Source organism: Rissa tridactyla, chromosome 5, assembly GCF_028500815.1.
Source record: "Rissa tridactyla isolate bRisTri1 chromosome 5, bRisTri1.patW.cur.20221130, whole genome shotgun sequence".
Lineage (NCBI taxonomy): Eukaryota > Metazoa > Chordata > Aves > Charadriiformes > Laridae > Rissa > Rissa tridactyla.
In genome coordinates, this window is record NC_071470.1 from 13,264,341 (window position 1) to 13,286,669 (window position 22,329).

The 22,329-nt window shown below is 37.7% G+C and overlaps 1 protein-coding gene across 2 annotated transcripts in view; it reads left to right on the forward strand.

Annotated features, from left to right (window-relative positions):
• Positions 1-22,329, forward strand: part of CORIN (corin, serine peptidase) — a 149,115-nt gene that overhangs the window by 75,938 nt on the left and 50,848 nt on the right. For both annotated transcript variants that reach the window (XM_054204227.1, XM_054204228.1), the window contains exons 5-7: positions 3,615-3,796; positions 17,943-18,056; positions 21,517-21,624. In XM_054204227.1, the coding sequence (XP_054060202.1) occupies positions 3,615-3,796; positions 17,943-18,056; positions 21,517-21,624 (404 nt within the window). The remainder of the gene's footprint in view (positions 1-3,614; positions 3,797-17,942; positions 18,057-21,516; positions 21,625-22,329) is intronic.

Genomic DNA, 22,329 nt, shown 5'->3' on the forward strand with positions numbered 1-22,329 from the left:
AATAAATTAGCCATTTCAAATCTGGCAGCTTTCATTAATGACTAGACTTTCTATAATCTACTTTAAGTAAAATGATACCTCGAAGTGTCTGTCCATGTGTTTGTGCTTTTATACATATTTATTTCTGAAACTTCAAATGAAATACCAGAATACTGAGTTGTTCTTGGCTATGCAATTTATTTTCTTTTGGGTAACTACTTCTGTAATAGTTCTTTAAGTTGTTTCCAAATTGCAGTAACATCAAGAATTTGCAATTCGCCCAACATTCTGAAAAAATTCAGTATATGCAGTTAAACTTCCTTATTTTATGTTAGTTTGTGATATTTCTTTCTGTGTTGTTCTCATTTTCTATGTGAATTTCCCTCAACAGACCCAATTTAAATAGCTCAAACAGTAAATAGCTTCATTTTACTGAAACTGTTCGTTGTTACCATGATATTCCTCGTCTCGTCAGTGGAGCAGAAGTATGTATTATGTAAGATTATGTATTCAGGGCTTTATCTAGTTATGTCTTGAAAACATGCAAGGATGGAGACCACACAACCTCTTTGGATAACTTGTTTCACTCCCTGACGAATTTCATGCTGAAAACGTTCTTTATATCCTGTCTGAACGTCTCTTGTTTCAGCTTATGTCAGTTGTTTCTCATCCTCCCACCAAACAGCGCTGTGAATGGCTAGACTCCATAATTTCCCCATGGGTCCTGAAGGGTGTAGTGGTTGATGTTACCCCCAAGCGGCTTCTTATCCCAACTGTAGGCGTCCAGTTCCCTCAGCCTGTCCCGCAGGTGAGTGTCCCAACCTCTGACAAGCTTGGTGGCCCTCCCCTGGATTTGCTGCTGTTTATCAGTGTCTTTTCTGTATTGGAGCAGCCAAAAGTGGACACAGTATTCACATGAAGTCTAGCAAGTGCTGAGCAGAGGGGGACAATCCTTTCCCATTATATACTCATGTGATTCAGGCGGGATACTGTTGGCCTGCTTTGCTGCCAGGATACACTGCTGGGTTATGCCCAGCTTGCTGCCTACCGAGACCCCCAGGTTGTTTTCAGCAGAGCTGCTCCCCAATCAGTCAGTATCCAGCCTGCATCTTTCTAGGTTCTTTCTTCCCAAGTGCAGGACTCATCCTTGTTAAATTTCATAAAGTTCCTCTTGGACCATTCTTCCAGCCTGTCTATGTCCCTTTGAATGGCAGCTTTACCAGCAAGTACATTGATTGCCTCCCACAGGTTGTGTCATCTGCAAACTTGACAAGGGCACACTTGGTCACCTCTTCCAGGTCCTTGATAAAGATGTCAAACAGGACAGATCCCAGTACTACACGTCTAGTTATTTTATCATAACAGTCAGTCAGGCTGGTCAGCCATGATTTACCCTTGATAAATCTATGCTGACTGTTCCCGATCATCATCTTCCTGTGCCCAGAAATGTGTTCAAGGAGGACTCGCTCTGTGATTTTCCTTGGGACTAAATCAGGCTGACCAGCTTGAAGTTACCGAGCTTGACCTTTTTGGCCTTTTTTTGAAGATGGGTGCAACATTTACCTTTTTCTAGTTGTGAAAAACCTCCCCTGATGTCCATGACCTTTCAGAGATGACCGAGACAGGCCTTGCAAGAGCACTGAAGAGTTTGCACCCTTAGATACAGCCTCTTGGGTCCCATGGACTTGTACGGGTGAAGTTCTCTCAAGCGTTTCTGAATGTGTCAGCTGTTTCTGTAAGAGAGCCATACTTAACAATTACAGGTATTTCTAGGTCTCTGTACATGTTGTTCCTTCCACTGAGAATTGGTTGACATTTTCCACTTCAAGCAGTTTTGTTTCCTTTCAGAATATTGTGCCAAATCACCTTCTAGGTCAGTGTAACGTTTGTTTAGCTGAAATTCACTTCAATTACATCACTTCCTCTGTGGAATCTTTCTGGAATTTAATGGTCATGAATCATGAATCAAGTATGGTATTGGCGGTGACAGCTCACAATTACGGGAAAGGATATAATTGTTTAAGTACAAGTAACTCTCTGATTATCTTTGTTTACAGTGCTGTTGATGATCTGAGCAGATGACCCTGAAGTTATAGACCTTATAGTGATAGTGAAGTTATAGTGAAGACAGCGGACATTCATGACTGTATTTCTAAATTAGATAAAAAAATTAATAAAACCCAAGGCACGCCTTCCCAGTCTTGGTGTTCACTGTTTAAAAAAAAAAAAAAGTTGTCTAGAATAAAATATTTTATTATAGTCAGAAGTATCATTAAGATATAATAAATGCACATTAAGTTGACATGTTAATCATATTTTAAACATTGTATATTTTAGAAATTCATCATTCTTTTTTCCCAAATGACAAAACATTGATTTCAAGCTAAGTAAAAAATTACAGTTTAGGTCATATTTTGTAATAAAGCAAAGCCAGCAATGCATAATAATGCTTTAAAAAATAAAAGACATTTTACTTGCAAGTCAGAGTTACATTTTTTCATTATATACTTAGGAATAAGTGTCCCAATTTTAATTATGCCTGAGAAAACTTGAACTGTTTTAAATGTGAGTGAGATCTTTCCTGCTTAGAGCACGTATGCAACTTCTGCTTTTTGGTCATTGATTCATAAGTTATGAATGTTCATTAGCTTTCCAGTCTTCTGCTGGTGAATTTTTATAATACTCTAAGAAATGCTATAAGCACTACAGTTTATTTGAGGAAGGAGTCCACACATTGAGAAAATGTAGTGATGGGGCATTGGGTACTTGTGGGAGAGATCTTTTTTGCCACTTACGTGTTCTTTCTGTTAACTCATCCAGAAGGCTGACATAGTCTTCTGACAAAGACCACTCAGATGTCTTATCTTTCCTACTGTATATTCAGGCCTTTCTTCTTCCTAATTTTTGGTAGTTATGACACACTCTCTAGCTCTAGTTAGTAGATGCCACCATCTAGCTGCGTTAGTGCTTCTGCTTTCCAGAAAGAAGATCTGGGTCTTTTTGGCTTACCAGTCATACGGGTGAGGAAAGTGTTTGGATAGGCTGGCAGTGTGTCTCATTTGGGCTGCTTTGCTTGTGTGTGTGGACTTCCAGATGCAATTGCTCCTGCTTACTGAGATGCTTTCTTTCATTGTGCTCCAGCAATAACTTACATTACTCTGTTTGACAGCTCTCTTAGGTAACGAAGTGCTCCCATATAGTGTAAAGTCGTTGATTTACAGTCAGATTTTCTTCTGTGTTAATGTGGTTTTGGCCGCTTATCAGACCAGTCTCCAGCCAAACTGCGTTTTTTTGGGTTTGGTGCTGAGTTCTCGCTGATAGCCTTACACAACAGCTTAACTTCATTTAGGCCTACTTGCTGAGCTCTGCTTGGACCAAAGTTCAGTTAGTTCAAACAGGAGGAGTGCATCAGTCTCACTGTGTTGAGCTTGATTTGGGCTTAAATTCAGCCTGAAAGCCGGAGCTGATGCCACCTTAGTTGAATAATGAAGATTTGGCACCTTTTTGGTGTAGCTCTGTAGAAAGTAAAATTCTTCAAAAGTGTTTGTTATTACTTTTTTCTCTTTTTAAAATGTTTTCACAATCTTGTAGAGTAATAATCCTTTGTATTTTTGTTCTCTGTCTCTTTTCTCCAGTCGAGGCCTGTTGCCCTGCAGGACATTTTGTGAGGCAGCAAAAGAAGGCTGTGAACCAGTCTTGGGTATGGTAAATGCTTCCTGGCCAGAATTCCTGAAGTGCTCTCAATTCCAAAACAAAACTGAAAATGACACCAGTACAAGGGTATGCTTCTCACCACACCAAGAAAAAGGAAGGCAGTGTATGTTTCCATTCTTAATTGTTACACTATGTTCATGAGTTCGTATTTAATAATGTATTTTTTATGTGTAGGGAAAGCTCTGGGATGAAATTATTATTTCTGGTTCTGTTATTATGTTCCTTCACGTTACTGTGATAAAGTCTAGTTGTCAGTTGGTTATAGTTTTGCTGTGCTTTAATTGTTTAGGCTGAATTTTTTTCCAACTTGTATTGATTTGAGGCTTTTTTGTTTTGCATCAAAAATTCTGAGCTGGCTCATATTCAGCCAGGTGTCAACCAACACTCCCAGGTTCTTTGCCACCAGGCAGCTTTCCAGCCGCTCTCTAAGGCATTTCCATCTCCTCAGAGCTGCCGCTCTGTTCTCTAGATCCAAATCTAGGTGAGATCAGACCTGAGAGCAGGAAGCCTGATTCTGTTTTCTCATTGACCCCGTTGCTGGAGTTCTCTTGCTGGCATTTGAGAGTTTACTGTTGATGAGGCATTGTCCCGTGAGCCTAAGTGACAGAGGCTTGTACGGTCCATCTGTGGATTCTAACTTTGTTTATGACTTCTGTGTGACAATAAAGAAGAAGAAATGGTATGATGAAGACTCTTTTTCAATTTTGTTTAAAAAACCTAAGAAGTTATACACTCAAAACTACCTTAGAAGAACAGTGAGGTTATACAGTGTATCTTTGAATGTTAGATAATGCTACAATTAAGTTTGTTTGTATATCCTGGGTTATCTCCTTGCGCCTTCTGAATAAGCGTAATATTATAGCCTTAAAATGTTAGATCAAATCTTTTTACCAGTTGGATTCTCTCCGTCTGTTAGGGCATGTTTTGAGGGGTCATAAATTAAAGGATGCTGCTGTCCATACCTACCTTCACCGGTGGGAATATTTGTAATGGCTGAGGTGGGGAAATACACAAAGAGGGATTGTGTTTTGTTGAAGGCAGTTGAATGCTTTCCAGGAAAACTGAACAGTATCTACAAGTCTTTTGTAGCGTTCCTGTGGGGTTTTGGGCAAGTTGCTGTATTGAAAGCCACTGGGAGCTGTGTTTTAACCATATGATATATGCTAAATATGTTGAAAAATTACATCTAATAGATCTCTCCAAATGGGAACTATAAGGAAGTAATTATACAAATGCATATTTTTTTCCCATGCCTCAACTTCCCTTTGTAAAATGAGAATGAAACTGTCCTTGTAGCTCGCAAGGATTTTGTAACCATATGTGTGTTGATGCCTTTGGTACCATAGTAATGAACATCATTGGAATTAGGAGTACAATAATTTTGTCTTCATGGCAGGTTCAAATAATAAATAAAGTAAGAGGCTGTAGCATAAATACATAGGTATGGTAAAGCGTTGTATGCTGAGCAGTGAGAGTAACTAACAATGAGCAATGAGCAACTAGCATGTCATTAATTGAGCACACTTCTACGGGGCACAGAATGAGGTAGAATTCTGAAAATGCAACCCAGAGACCTGAGTTTCATGCGTGTGTGGTGCACAGACTGAATACAAGGTATAATATAAATATGCCTATAAAATTTTGACAAATTATAGCTGGCCAAAACGTTCAAAAGCCCCACCAAATCTAGATAGCTGAACTTTTAGATCAAGCCAGAAGAGATTGCTGACTTCTGAAATTTCCAAATTTCAGAATATCTTCTGGCTAAAATAATATATTTAATACTGCCAGACAAGCTTATTAGGCTAGTGCCTCATTGATGATTCTTCTGTAATCTGTATGGCAGGATTTGTATCTATCTGGTAGCAAACTGCATATATTACAGAGAAGAACATAGTGGAAGCTTGCTATTTCTCACTAGGGGAAAATATCCAGAGCCAGTTGTGAGACACACTGCCCCTACCTGTCAGGCTGTGGAGACCTGGGTTGCTTAATGAAGTTTTGACATACTGCTGTATAAAGCAAAAGGCATTTTTAATTCATATTTTCATGAACTACTGTGCATGATGCTTGGATGTGAATAGCTTTCATGTAGAAAGATAGACAACAGAGAATTTTTTGTCTTTTCTTATTGAAAAGAATGGTTCCAATGTGATTCCTCTGTGACTGAAGAAGGCCCAGGTTCACTAGGCTGTTTCTCCTACAGAAATAAATAATGTTGTAGTTGAATATTTATTTCTGAAATTTGTATATTTGAAAGAATTTACATCTCTGAACGCAGTAGAACCAAACAGCAGGGGTTGGTTCACTATTCCAATCCTTTTTTACTTAGCGCTCAGCCCAAAGCACTCTTCACGTTCTTCTCAGGGCTCAGTTCCTGGAAATTCCAAGAGCGTGTCCTTGGCATATGGCTGCTTATGTCTCAACTTTGTGGTTTCTTGTGGGGACTAATGCCTCCAGATTGCATGCAGTGAAACCCTTCCTGCCCACACATGCCTTACATATAATCTATTTTGTATGATGATGTAATTCTCTTTTGGGGCTTTAGTTATTTCTTGTATTTATCAAAAAAAAAGGTGTGGCTGCTATACCTGCTTGGTTTAACACAGTATCACCCAGTCCAAACCAAAATTTTCTCTTGATTGTTTTTGTCTGACTGTGACTAAATACTCGTTATCCTCCACATTTTCTGAATTGAAAATTATCACTCCTCAAAAAAATCCTTGAACCTCACATGCCTTTCCAAGCTCTGTTGAACAATGTGTGTTGACTGATCTAGTTAGAATCTAGGGCATTTGTCCTGGGGACAGTTACCAGCTTTCCTGAAAAATGTTTATTAGTTAGAATTGGGATTATCTAGTGGATTTATACTTGTTCATGTGTCACTGCTGTTATTTATCTCTTTGTCTAGATATTTTCTATTTACTTTGCAAATTGAGTGCACGTTACCACTATGGAGAAATTATTGTGACGTACATTCCTGATGTGACCACAGATGTACTGAATGTACTGGAAAATCTGAGCCATGTGCCATTATAGTAAAACCGTCTGAATGTACAAAATGAGCCACAGAGAAAAAGGTGCAGGTCAGTAGAGAGGGCTGCATCAGTCAGGTTGATACCCTTTCACGCAAGTGGCAAGTGAATACCAGGTAGATGAGAAAATCAGCTACTCTGAAAATAGTTTTAGGAATCCAGCTTCTGAGAGTTAAGATGGACAGTTGGACTGGTTTCACAGTTCTAATGAGCATGTAAGGGAGTGAGAAAGAAGCATCATCAGTCATTCATTCTATGTGAATCCAATAATGCATTTCTAGGAAGGAAAAATCTCAGAAACCTTCCTGGGGTCTGCTGTACATATGCCTACTCTCAGAAATATTCCAGCTCTGTTTTTCTTTATTTCAACTGTCACTGTATTTTTCTGTCATTGTATTTACTTTGACCAGCCAACACAGCTGATGTTGTTAAAACTGTGGAGAAAAAAACCACAGTAGCTTGAATGAGAATAAAGCAACACAATGAGCTGATTTATATTAATGTGGAGCCGTCACAAGAGCCCTGAAATTATTTTTCAATTAATTTGAATGGTAAAATTCTTTCAAAAGCAGCAGTGACTATGATGCTTCTGCTCTTTATACAGCAAAACTATGTAAGCGACAGTACGGAACTGTCAGACAATGTTCACTTCTGTATTATTAGTAAAGAGGCATTATAAATGTCTGTTTCTGATAAAAAATGATGCACATGGGGCCTGAATTGCACTTCATAGCCATGAGATTTGTAATAAATAATACTATTTAAGTTATACAAAAGACATAGTCTATTAAAATTTAAATATAGAATATCAACTCTATTGCATTGTTATGTTGGATATTATTAGACTGTTAGTTCTTAAATGTAGAAAAAATTATATGACAAAAGCCAACGAGACCTTTTTTTCTGGTGAGAAACTGTTTTTAAATAGCTGTCAGTTATGCCAAATTATGAAAATATTTTTCATATCATTTTTTCCAAGAACAAATTTATATTTTTGTCTTAGGAGATTTTATGTCTCCACAGAATTTTTTGGTAATGTTTCAAGTAGTGAAAGTTAAATATGTGAAAGTACATTTTTTTCAGGTTCCTTTTATTGCAGATCGTCCTGTGATCACAGTTTCATTCCTATTGGAGTGAATGTTAGGGATTTTAGTCCTGACTCAGATTTAATGGAGGCATTAACTTAGGGTTTTTTTTTCCCTTCACGTGAGTTTCTTAAAACATAATGCTGTTTTCTATGGTTTTTGGTTTGTTGGGGTTTTTTTCTTTTTTTTTTTTCTGAACTATGTAAAAAAGGGACTTTCCATGCTGTAATGGTTTCTGAGTATTATAATAATTCCTATATACTATAGATGCATTTAACTATTAGTAGTTAAACTCCAAATCTGTAAAAAGGAATGAATAAAAAAAAAGGAATTATGAAAAAGAATGAAAGTAAGTAAGTATATGTATAAGTAACACATGACATTATAAGTAGCATTAAATTATAAGTAACGCAGAACTTTTCTGTTCCATAAGACAAATAAATATTGTTGAACTTTTTATTCAGTCATTATTGCAACATTTTTTTTCAGTTAGATACAGTATTTTAATTAAGTTTTTTTTGGTTAGAAAAGTTACGGTAGTTGCTGACCGGGAAAACCATTGTGGATAAAATGGGTAATCTCCCTTCTTAGCAAAAACATAGAAATTAATTATTGTACGTGTTGATGAATGCCCTGCAATCTTCAAGGGCATGAAAGGGCTAAATGCATGTATAATTGCAGTGAGCTCTTTTAGGTGTTTGAAGATGCCACCATAGGAGCTCTTAACCTGTTTTAAGCTGGATAAGAAGCATTTAATTGGAGCACCACATTAAGAATATTAGCAATAGTTATTAACAGTTAATGTAATGTATAACATTTTAAGATACTGTAAAAACAAAATAGTTAATAGTTAATAATAACAACTATAGACTTTAGCAGTACTTCTCTCTTATGATAGCATTGCCTTTACCCAAATTTAGCTTTGAGTTATGCAGTAGATCAGACAAACAGGTCAAACTTTCTTCTAGTGGCTGTCATCATACGTTATCTTGTCCTGCGTAAGCTGCAATAGTGGAAACACAGAAAATACTCAAGAGAATTAATGTAATGTATACAAGGAAACTACTAATTTTCTTAACCAAATATGCTTAGCTGATGCAGATCTTGGTTTGTGTCGTTCCAAGAATAAGACACCAATAAAAATTGTTCTGATACTGTTTTTTACCATGGTGCCTAGTTCCAGGATTTTTTACACTGGTGTTGATTTAGAGAATTGCCTTGAAGGAATACCTTTGAGCAGAGATTCAAAGGTAGCATCTGGTTACAACCAGGTATTTTTCTGTTGGCAGTGTGAAGCTGATGATACACATCCAATAGAGAATTTGTTTGAGAAAACTTTTAAAATCAGGAAGACATTATCTTTCTTTTGACCCCTGGCATTCACTTAATGCAGTGAACAGAAGAGAGAGATAATCTGTGTATGTGTAACATTGATACTAACCAGCTGCAAAAACAGCAATAGTGGAATAATTTTTGAGGGAGACAAAATGTTTTTCAGGATTGTGGTGGTGTTTCATGTGAGGAAACATTCACAGTTGAAAAAAACATTTCCCCCAAGCACTCATTCTTTACTTCTGTTGACACTGCATTATATTTTATTATGTCTTTTGATTATTTTTTTTCTCCCATTCTGCCTCCCCCACTGCTTATCTCTGCCTGCCTTCCTGTTCTTTGCCTATTTCTGTTCCAGCTTGGAGTTTCCTAGATGGCCTTTTTAGGCCACTTCACTTGAGTGGAAGAGAAGGGTCTTTTGCGTTCTTTCTCCCACAGTGTTTTGCATTGTAAAGAAATGGAGAAATGGAGAGTTTCTTGAGGGGAAGGAGTTGCCAGCTTTCCTTGTTCTGTGATTGTGATCCTAGTATCAAAACTTTCTAGAATTGACAGCTACAAGATGCACACACTGTACAGCAGGGTACTTATGTTATGGGGATCAGGTGATGAAAATTTTCAGGCAAGAGAATACAGGGATTCCTCTGTGTCCCCCTGTGCTATTGTGACTGTATTGAGTCAAATAAAAAGTCCATCTTTCCTGTAGGGCTGACTCCAAAAGCTGCCAAAATCAGATGCCCAGAGAAGAATAGGAGAGCAAGGCAAGAATATGTGGCAATACTTTTCCAAAATACTCCTGCCTTGTCCATCTGTTTGAGATTCAAGGACTTTTCTGTAATTTGTGACCCACCATAGATTTTTCTTCTGTTGATTTGTCCCTTTGTTTCATGAATCTGTGTACTACATCGTATCCTGTTTCAAAGTGTTACAGCTTATCTGTGCATTGTATGATGAGAACCACCTTTTGGTTGTTTTAAAGGCAATTTTATTTGATATCTTCTAGTTATTTCATAGCATTAGACAGTGAGTGTTGTCTCCATTTCAAAAAACAATTAGCAGCACTTTTCATGGTCATTTTCATAGATACACGGTGCTTTCTCTGTTGCTATACCTTGAAATGCAATCTTGAGGATGGTAGAATAATATGTTTGTTTCAGTCTGTGCTATCTGCAGCTTTCCAGGGACCTGCCCACATAATCTTCTATAGATGGCATTCCAGTAACCTAGCTGGGAAGTGCAGCACATAAATGGCTCCTGAGAGACACTTTTGATAGTACACCAGACACAGGTAAAATAAAGCACATTTTGCCACCAGTGGTGGTTAGTCAAGGATTTTGGAAGCTTTTCCAGATTGTAAACCTTTCTGGGAAAGGTCTAAAACAACCAAGTTTCTCTATCGGCAAGGATTGCTTCTGTTTTCTTTGGGTTCCTTTTACCTAACATTGTTTCTTCTTCAGGAGTTTGGGTATGTGAGTATTTGCATGATTATATTAATAAACATGTGAGTTATTGACAGAGGTATGAATAATTAACATTTCTCAGCACATTCCCTTATAATAACAGCTTTAAAATTTTTAATAATTTTAGCAAATTTGAGTGGTATGGTGCATAATTTTTTAATTTCAGACATCTATTTCAGGCTTTATTTCTTCTGCTGCTTTGTTTCAAACAGTCTCAGTATTTCTGAGTATGCAGCAGTTTGCCTGTGCTCAAGAAAGTCTTATAAATGGTTGCATATCTAAATCCTCTAGGTTTCAGATCAAATATCGAAATTCAACTTTCAACAAAAGCCTAAGGCAAGGTTTTTATAATTTGCATTAAAATCTGATCTTTGGAGGTATAATAGAATTGTCAACCTTCTGAAAACCTCTTCTTGCACAAGCCTGGTAGAAAGCAGAAGTTACGTTCATTGGAGGTAGTGTTCACAGTGTGTGTGCTCTCCTTGCCCTGAACACTGCACTGGCTGGACCAAACATACCCAGTCATCACCTGTTAGAAGGTGAGATTCATTTTTCTTAAAATTCCTTCTGATTGCTCTGGGTGCTAAAACTGAGAGAAGGAAAACTGATTTCATTCTTCCTCTTGTTTGCATGTGATGTACAAGAAGAATAGGAAGATATTCCCTTCAATAAGAAGAAATGGAGAATTGGATTGGGACGGAAATCGGGATGAATAGGAGCAGAATAGGATAGAGATGTATCAGGAAGGGACAGTCAGAATGATTTATAAGTGCTTGAACACACTTCTGTTCGCTGCCCAGAAATGAATATGGGTCTCCATAATCTTTGCTCTTCTGATCTGTAGGAAAAGTGGTCAGATAAATATCCTTCCCATTTTTTAACTTTGTTCTCCCAGGCCAAATTGGCATATTCACAGAGAAGGTAGAAATCCGTCATTGTTGCTCCCTTAGTACCAGTGAAGATCTGTACTGATGGCAGAGATCTGTAAGACAATCAAGATGGTTCCTTTAATGGTTCTTTTTGATCTATTTATGCTGTTTTCTTTTTTGAACATGCAGGAAATTGCATAAAAGCCCAAGTTGGAAGAATGTAGGATTTCCAAGTCAGTTAAAGTTGCCTTTCCAACCTCAGACAGTCTTTCTTGTATGATGAATTACAATCTTTTGATTATGTTATCATATTCTATGGTATGTGGGATAAACATATCATGGCCTACAGGGAACCAGAGCCCATATTGAGGAAAGCTATTGGTTCTAGGGCCGCCCGTAAGGGTTACTGGTTGTAGCAATTGGAAAGTGCAATGCATAAGGCAGGGAAATGGAGAAAAAAAAGATCAGCTCATAATAAAGAAAATGTGATGTTATAATATCAAATGAGATTCTTTCCCTGTCACTGTTGCAGAGACCATGTGTAATGCTGAGCACTGGGATCAAAATTTTCTCAACTGTTCTTTGCACATTTGCAATTAACTGAGCACTTCATTTGTATAGCTGGGGTTTATTTGCAACTGGGGGGTGCTCTTGCGTCTGCAAGTAGAGGTAACAGGAGCTATTCTTTAAACATGTAAAATAACATCAATCTTTACTCTCCAGAAAAAAAAAGAAATTACTTACCGACATGTCTTAGATCGGACAACTGAAATTATTATTCATTATTTCTTATAACTTTCACTTTAATATATCAGTCCCTCATTTTTTTCCCCCTGTAAGATAAGAATGTGGATGCTATCTAATCTTACGTTGCTGTTAAGACTACTGTATTTTGCAGTTTGTAATACTCTTCCAGAAATGGTAGAATAGAGGTGGGGTTGTAACTCTTCAGTTAGAAGTTAGGAAACATGTCCAACCACACAGTGGGGAGTGAGGGACCCTGCTGAGGAGTACATTATAAGGGTGTGCAAAAGGATGCTGCTGGTGGTTTTGCCCTACCTTGCTTCTGACTAAGAGGCGCAAATTAGTTGAAAAATTGTGTTCTAAAGTCTCATGTATTTTGGGCAAACCTTCTTTAAAATATGTTGCACAAGTAGCTTTCACTGCAATAACCATGGCCCCATTACACAACTGGATAATAACGTTTTTGTTGCAAAATCAATTGCTGCCCAAATGGATAGTGCACCTGGGAATATAATAGAAAAGATTTTGAAATTATTCACATATGTTTTTATTGCAAACACATTTTTCATACAAGGGGGTGCGTGTCTGTTGACTAAGTCTAAATTACCCTGTTTCTTGGGGATGATAAAATTATATTTCAGGCTTAGAAAAGCATGTAAATATGTTGAAAAAAATAATCTCTTGCTGCCAAAAGTTAACCATAAAAATGAAGGTGCTGAGAGTGTGTGGGTGTATTGACTGACATTATGCAAAAGACAGGACTGCTATGCTAGGACCACAAATAAAATTGGAAATCTGGATAATTAATTGCATCTAAAGTCAGTGCAAGCTGGAGCTATTTGTCACTTTTTAAAATCACGCTCTGCATGTTTAGGCATGGCTGGTGCTCAGTGGTACATCACAGCATCTGCTGTGCTCCTAGTGGCTCAGCAAATTGTGAAGAATATCACTTTGCTATAAAGAAAGGCTGATCGTGAGCAGAAATTATGATATCCTTTAGCCCCTTTAGTCCCAAGGTCAGATTTAACAGGTGTAATAGTCTTTTCATGACTGCCTGTTGAGTTCTTTTAAAATGGGTCATTCACTCATGGCAGTTTTAAATGGCTTTGTTCTACTTCAAAAATTGTATTGTTTCCATTGAGATTTATCTTTCAGATTTTCCTCTTGACCTTCTTGCATTCAATGATGTTCCTCTCAGTGCTATCCTGATGTTTCCCAAAACAGAAATATATGTCAATCCCTGTGGGAAATCCTGAATATCAATTTGTCAGTGTGAAAATAAATTCATAAGACTCCTGCAGCAATAACTTTGTAGTACCATGGCTAATGATTTTTCTCCTCAAAGAGCTCAAGCAAACAGATAAGTTTTTTCATCTTTTTATAGGTAGAGAGCTAAGGCACAGATTGCCTGAATTGTCCAAGGTGATGCAAAGAGTTTGAGAACCTTTATCTCTGGAACACATAAAAGATTCCTTATTCCATAAGAACATCTTGCCTTGCCTAGGCTTTTTTTTTTTTATGGCGTTGCTTCATAGTGCTTTTATAAATCAGCTGATCTTCAACAAATAAGATCACATATGTATTTTTTGCAAGTAGCTGATTTTTTTCACTATTAAAAATCAAGTCAAGCTTATGGTATTTAATAAGACAAGGCGTGAAATTCAATTTTACTAGAGAAAGTAATGAGTTTTTCAAAGAAATTTTCTGTCTGCTCCTCAACCACGAAATAATGGGGGATTTTTTATAAATCAGAAAATAGTAAAGAAAGAAATAAAAGGAAAAAGATGATGGAGTCTTGTCCTGTGTAAGGTAATATTAGCTGCATTTGTAAGTGGGTAAGAGCAATTATCATGAGAGATAGATAATACTTTTCAACTGTGAAAATCATAATATACTGACAACAGAAGGTGATTTTGCATCCTACTGAAAACCTAAATCAGCCCTTCTAGATGTCAAAACATGACTGTTCACTTTTAATGAAAGGAACAAACCAGTTATTAATATTCTACTGCCTAGGAGTTGGGTTATTTGGAGGGTTTCTCAGGAAAGTGTAGTTTTAAAGAAAGTGAATGCTTACTTTGCAAATGGTGGCATACCTAATACACTGTGCAGGGACAACGGGCACGCTACTTTTGCAGTGAAGGATGTCTTCCGTGTATGCTGTGAAGACATGGAAAGGCAGAGGTGGCATCTGGGATAACTGAAAGAATAATGGAGAACTGAGAACAGTGAAAATATGAATAAATTATTTTTCTAATATAGCTGGCCAGAGGCATCAAACAGGTGTTGGAACTTGAGATACGTCTTTGACTGCCAGGTAGCATCAGACTGACAGAAATAAGGCACCATGAGAAGCCAGCCTGAGCAATCAGTCTGCTGTAACCTGACAGCCAAGGACCTGAGGTGTCACCATCAGGGAGCAGCAGGAGCAGGGCTGCTCCCTCCAGGCAGGCAAGCTGGGAGCTGAGGCTGTGCTGGGATGGAGAGCCTGAATGCAGCAGGCAGAGCTGGCCCCAGACATGGCAAAGTGATGAACCAGGTCCATGGTCCAAGCAGAGAGCCCATTCAGGAGGTGGGACCAGAGATGGGACTGGTGACAAGGCTCCAGTGTGGCTCCAAACCCATCTAGGAACCAGGGCCAAAATTAGAGCTGCAGACCAGCTAGGAACCAGGGCCAAAGACGAGCTGTGGTGTATATACGAGGGATCCATCCAGGAGATGGAGCTGTACCTACAGCAGTGCTCAGGCAGGGTTTGAGCCTGTGGGCAGGGTGTGGGCGGAGGCCCCAGGTGAGACTGGTCAGGGTGGTTCAAGACCATTCAAGCCCTATTAGTGCACTCATAGCTCTGACAGTCACTATGGGCAGGTTGTCCTGGTGGATTCAGGAACACAAAAGAATGGCAAAAAGCTGTATTCTAGGATATAGGTTGTACCTGGTAGTGGCAGGTTAAGGACAGAAGTGAAAAGACCAGCGCAACTGAGGAATAGTATGAAACCATGGAGATCTCAAGGCCTAGGTCTAGAAGGGTCCTTGTCATCATTGAAAGTGCCTCGTGAGAGGGAGAAGAGAGAAAGGTATCAGAGTAACACAAACTGTCCCTTGCCAAAGTGAAAGCAACAGCAGGGCTAAAGGATGCTGGTCTCCCAATAGCCAAAATTCCTGATAGGAGACTGTTGTGAAGACCAGCGTGCTTCAAGAAGTAAGAGGCTTACTTTGTCAGAACAGGGAGATAATCTATTTTATTTTTCTGATTTAGGTTTAGATTCTTAGCAATACACTTCTATAATCCACTTCTTTGAATTGTTTACCTGATTCCTTATTTGTCATTGGACAAATCACTTGGATTTCCTATCCTTCAGCTTTTCACCTGTGGGAAAAACAGAGACATTCCACTTGCTACCCTGCAGGCTAAAGCACTGTAAGATAAAAGCCGTGTGTTTGAGAATTGAAGAAAAAAGTTTCCAGCAAGTTTTCTTTTATGATACACTTACTAAAATCAAAAGATACATCACTAAATAATGAATTCCTGAAATTCTATGAACAGCATGGCTTAACAACCAAATAAAGCATATAAAAATTGCTGCAGCAGCATGGAGAGTCAATATTTTTTAGTTCATGTTTCTCATCTCTCTCTGCCTTTGATCTTTTATATCCTTAAATTGTGTCTGCATGCTTTGTGAAACACTGACAGATTTCATCAGCACCACTTTGCTTTCCATTTTGTTTCATTTTTCTATTTCTATACTTCTGAAGACGTACAAAATGAGATTACTTGTATGCTCTGAGTTACTTCATGACGGACTGTTTTGTTGGGAGAGATTAAAAAGAACTTTCCCTCCTTTTGTAAGTGAAGTGTTGGCACCAGAAAGAGGAGTTTAGATGGGACAGTAGCAGTGTGTGAGTTTAGGACTGATCTTTCACTTAAGCTCAGTTTTTATCTGTCCAAGCACGTGCTTAATCAACACATTATTGTGGTTAATACTTCGCTGTTAAGGCTAATTCCTTATGCTAGGAATTCTGCTGAGTGCAGCACCAAGTACAATGTTGTCACAAACATCCTCATAATAATTGATTTATTAATGGCTTCATCTGAAATTTATGTAGTGTATGACCTCTGTGCTATCGTCTACTGCAGTGCCAAACTGAGGTCATAAAAGCTCATTCTACTAAAAATGATATCATTAGATATTTGGTTATTTTTCTTTAATTATTTTTAACTATATTCTGGATGAATATACTTGTTGGTAGACATGTTATGAGGAATGGAAAATTATGATGAGAATAGTCAATTTGCATTTATTTGCTTTTGAGATATAGGTCATAAATATACTTTCAAGACTTAACATGTTAAGTATCAGATTCAGAGAATAAAGGGAGAAAAAATACGAACTGTATTCTCCTATAGGAATAGGAAAAATGCAAATTTAGGCATTTTAAGATGAGAAGTATGGAGCTATGTCATGATCAGGTTTAAAATGACTTTGATGGAGGAAGAGATTCTGTTTTTTCATACCTCCAATTTGCATTGTGGTAAAATTTGAAAGCTACTATTAGAAATATTTATTCTTGGCAAACTTGGATACAAAGTTTGAATTACAATGGAATTTCTATGAGTAGAATTTTGAACTTTCATGAGATTTTATTGTGTGAACTTGCTGTTCTCACACATGGATACATTTAATAACTTTACACTGGCAAAGCGACAGGATATTTTCCCTCCATCTCTGAAAGCTATTTCTCATTTCAGATATGTATTGTTGAAGTAAAGTTACTGGGGTTTTTTTGATGATCTTTTACTGGAGGTGAAACTTTCTGTTTTGTTTAGGTTTGTTGAGTAGCCTGACTGTTAACTGTAGCTTTTGGAAAAAAAAAAAATCAACACAAAAAACCAAACGCCAACAGGTTCTGTACTGAATATTTGCTTTTCTACTTGACATTTTTACTTTGCATCCCCATGTAATTTTCATTTGGTATCTTTCCCCATCTGTATGTTTTACAGCGATTTTTCTCAGCCGATGTTTTTTAAAGCAAAGGCTTGGCAGTTTGGTTTCTATTGTGTGGACTAAGATGTTAACAAATTAATGGTCATCTGCATCTTTGTATTTTAAGTGCCTTGAAGGACTTGAATGGGAAGGTGTTATGAGTTCCCTCCCTCTGAACATAATGGCTCTGCAAGGTATCTCCAGTGGGATGCCTGAAGTTCTAGGGTTTTTTTGTCTCTTTAGGTATCTCAATTCCCCATATATCAAATAGCAATGATGACTGTTTTCTAGCGTTCAGGGAGTTAAAAGAATGCCCTCTAGAAAGGTGTCTGTGCTATGACACTGTCAAGGCTCAACCTGGTGACCTTTTGCCTGAAAACCTAGGCTGGGACCATCCATCTGTAGTAACTTTAGTTAGATATTTAATCCAACACATCTGCTTAATAGAAAAAAAGAAAACTTGTTTAATCCTATCCTAAGCTCAGTTTTTAACAGTTACTCTGTACTGCTGCTTTATAGAAGTAATGGTAGATTGAACTTTGCTGATTAACTCAGCCTAGATACCTTTTTTTGAAATAAAAAAAAAATTAGATGAAAATGACAGTTTGCACTCGTGTGAATTTGATTGATTTGGAGTTTCTTGCTTCAATTAAGACTCATTGTTCTAGCTATCTTTTATTTCCGCTTATTTCTTCTTACCCTGAAAACTTTAACATGCATTATTTCTTTCCTTCTCTTTTCCAGCACTGTGCGGAGGAGAGGAGAGTTTCTTGTGTGCCAGTGGGATCTGCATCCCAGGAAAACTCCAGTGTAACGGCTACAACGACTGCGATGATTGGAGTGATGAGGTCCATTGCAGTAAGTTTCTTAAACCTTGCAGTGTTCCATTGAAGCACTGAATCCATTCAGAGAAACCTAAAAACTAACGAAGGCTATTGGTACAGAATAGGAACTTTGCATAGTATTTGCATATATAGACATTTGGGCTCTCTCAGATGCCATTTAGTGTGTTTACCTTTGCTCACTCTGGCCACAGCTGTGTTTTTGATATATCAAATTTTATGCCTGGAAGCAGATTCTAAGATTGTTGCAAGGACCTATGTGGAAATTAGAAGGATTTGGGGGCTTTTTTTTTTTTAATGGATCAATAACATGCATCAGAAGAGCACTTCTGATGATAAACTGAAGACTGTTAGTTGTATCTTTTTCCTAGTCGTTGGCATTGGTTTTACAGCAGATGCAAAACCATCTGTTTAGAAAGTTCTCTTGGTCTCAACCCTGGATGTGGTTTATTTAAGTAAATACCAGTATATGGTGCAGTAGAAAAGAAAAATGAATATACATGCTTGATATCTTAATTTCTTACTTATTTCTCTCTGGTAGTGTTTATCTTTAGAGCTCCTATGTGTTTTTCTCTGTTGACAAAAACATCCTTGGACTACTAACACCTTTAGAAAAGCTGAACGAAAATGTGGAACAATGACTATATAGGGACTATAGTAGAACATGATAAAAAAACCAACAACAGTGCTGTGCATTCAGACTTTGGAAAATGTCAGACCTCAGGTTGAGTTCCAGACTGAGCAGTTTAGATTTACCTCAGATATTTATTCTTATTAGTGATTTAAGAACCTGGGCATTCCAAGACTCACAAAGCCATTTTTAAGGAAGCTGCTGATAGATTTTTATCTGGGATACTCCAAGGAACAGATGATGGCTGCAGTTTCCTCCTAGTCTCAATATAAATGTGGCTAGAGCTTGCTTTTCCTTTAATAGCCTACAATTTATTTAATGGCGATAGATTGATATAATTTCTGTTACATAAGAAGTATTGCATGTTTTTATCTTTGAATTTTTCCTGTCAGAGTGAACTTCAGTTTTTAATGCAAGCTAAAAAATTTAAAAATACCTGTGAGACTATGGCTCTCAAGTTCCATTAGAAATGGGAAAAGCTGTCGAGTACAGGAGGACAATGACTCTCCCTAGTCCTGCTGGCCACACTATTTCTGATATAAGCCAGGATGCTGTTGGCCTTCTTGGCCACCTGGGCACACTGCTGGCTCTTATTCAGCCGGCTGTCAACCAACACCTCTAGGTCCTTTTCCACCAGGCAGCTTTCCAGCCACTCTGCCACAGGCCTGTAGCGTTGCATGGGGCTGTCGTGACCATCCTGGGAAGTTGCCCTCAGGGACAAGAGAGCAGAACAGAGCTGGCAGATCATTAAGGACACTTTCCACAGAGCGCAAGAGCTCTCGATTCCCAGATGTAAGAAATCAGTAAAGGGGGACAAGAGTCCTCAAATTTAAGTTGAGCCTTTTACAAATGGCAGCTGCAAAGTGCTCGCCTTATTCTGATGGAAGTAACTAGCTACCCTATACTATCTATTATTGCCAGTATCTTGAAGAAAACGTATGTTAAGACTGTTAGGTTTTCATAAAGCGGATCTTATTTCCTTCTAAGGCAGTTTGTATTCTTTTTGTTTACCCTGTCTGTTGTGGGCCTGAGAGCTGCCATACCCTAAAGGACACTGCTGCAGCTACAGAGGTATGAATGTAAACAGAAATGGGGGTATGGGTGGAATTTAAACCGTAAACTTATCCAGAGGAAACAACATAGAAAAAGACAACTTTGTTTCGTTTGCATGAGGAGCAATGCAAGCATAGAAACTGTCAGAGTTACAAACTGAACAATAAGGATAAAGGTTGCCAGAGTACTTCACACTGTTGCATACTCAAAACAAGTAATGTTTAGAATTTTACTCTCAGCTGGCTATTGTTCTGCTTACACAAAACTAGAACTTAAATATTTTCATTTAGTTTGGGGCTTTTGGTGTTTACTGTTTCATGCCTTTTGTTCTTTTAAAACTAAATTAACTATTGACTACAAAGCTTATGGCTCATCCATATTATTTTACTTTATGTCCTGAAGCATTGTCCTTCGCATTGTGCTATAAATTATGTTTGGACTTTCTAAGATGATATGAAACTTGTAGAGAGCATGAATACTTCTGTGAGGGAAGGGGAAGAAGTGATTCATGTTCAAGTTCTAGAGTTGAGGTTGGTAAAGCCTTGAGAAAATGAAAGTTAGAACACTGACCTAGGAGGTGAAACACTTGGTTGACATTGATCTGGAGGGACAGAAACCCCACTGCACCTTCTGGGAGAGTGCTGCACCTTGCAGTGCGTAATATACTTAGATGGACATCCTTCTTTCAAAGTGGGACCACCGTGCAATCATGGACACAGGAGTCACATGCCAAGAGAGTCACAAGCAAGCAGTAGCATGATTCTGTTGTTTAGTGGTTGAACTTCTCAGCTGAAGGAAAAGACTCCTGTTCCAGTCCCTGCTCTTGAAGCTCATCATGTATGTTGGCCAGGAAAGAGCTCATTTAAATTGCCCACATATCCCAGTAAAGGGCACAAAGAACTTCCTTGGTTCCAGTGGCATAACTTCAGCAATAAGGAGTCTACCTCCACAATGTGGTTGACCACATCATCTACCCAGATATTCTATATACCCTGGCATTCTCCCTGGAAAACCCAGATGTGAAGGAAAAGCCTAGAGGAAGGCAATGAAAGTAGGTCACCTGCTTCCCAGCTGTGTATTTGTAATCAAAAGTTTTTTACAAATGGCACGAGATACCACCAACCCTGTTTACTCTTCTCCTCCCTTTCCTAACTACAACATAGATTCCAAGTTTTTATCAAACCTGGTACTATTCAAGAATTTTGGATATACTCAAAAAATATTTATCAGGGCCTTACTGAAGGCCTCAACCATGGAAAGAAAGGCTAAACCCACCTAGGGCTGACAGTGCTAAAAATTCCTTGATGAGATGGCATCAGGCCAAATTCTGAGCTCAAAACTGCATAAAACATAAAGTTCATTTGAAACCATTGTAATATCAAAGGCAGGCTTGAAAGTAGGGTCTGGGGATCTTGAGTTTGCTGTTAGAAGCTTCAGCTCCACCATCAGCTGCTCAAGACTGTCTGAGTAATCTAGCCAATGAAACCCATAACCTTTCTTGAGAACTTTATGCGTATAAATTAATTAAACATTTTGGTCCATATGTGTAACCAGAGCACTTTCTCCTCATAGTAATGATCAAAAAAGCAATTGGTACGTACAGAATAAAAATGCTTATGATTTTTCTTGTTCTTCCATATTAGATTCTAATAAACTGGTACACATTAAGTATTAATGCAGACCTGTAAATTGTAGGGTATCTTTAACTAATCTTGTTTTAGTCAATATATTCCATTGTTAATAGTTTATATGAATGTTCCACGTTAACATTTTACAAAAATTTCTTTTGTAGACTGCAGTGATGATGTGTTTCGTTGCAACACGGGAAAATGCTTAAATTATACCTTTGTTTGTGATGGCTATGATGACTGTGGAGACCTTAGTGATGAACAAAACTGTGGTAAATGAAAGTTTTATGTTTTTTTTAAAGTCTTTTAAGATAGCAGTATTGCCTAAGCCAGCAATCTTTTTCCTTAAACTACTAAAACAATAATAGACCCTGCTCTTATTCTTCTGGGGCAAAGTGAAAACAGCTCACAAATTCTATATGCAATTTGAAAAGGTTTAAAGGAGAGTTCTGGGTTAATCCAAATTTTGAAGGTAGCGGTATTTTTAAGAAATGTTCCGATTTGCAATTTGTTTTAATTAATTCAAGATGTTATGGTTGCTTTCTTGCTAACTTTGCTGAATGTAACTGAGATTAAAGCAAACTGTAAGAGGCTACACACTGGTGATGCCATCTGTTTTATACAAACTGAACTGTTTTTACATAAGCTTCACAGTGAACTTGTATGTTTTGATGAACATATTCTGTTTCTTTCAAATTCTGTTTTCAATCAACTTTGTATGTTCTGCTCCCTTCTATTTCTCTTTCTACCTACACTTAACTTTCAAAGGGAAAAAAATGAAGTTTTGCCATAAAAAAGAATAATCTTCACATGTAAATATTGGAAAACTTTGAAAGCTGTATTTTTTTCTAACTTGCTCTGTTACTACACCTGAAAAAAATCAAGTGCTCTAAAATAAGGCTTTAAATGTTAAAATATTCTTTCTCACTTTTTTGTTTTGCTTTTCTAAGGAAAAGCACAGAGAATTTCAAAAGCAA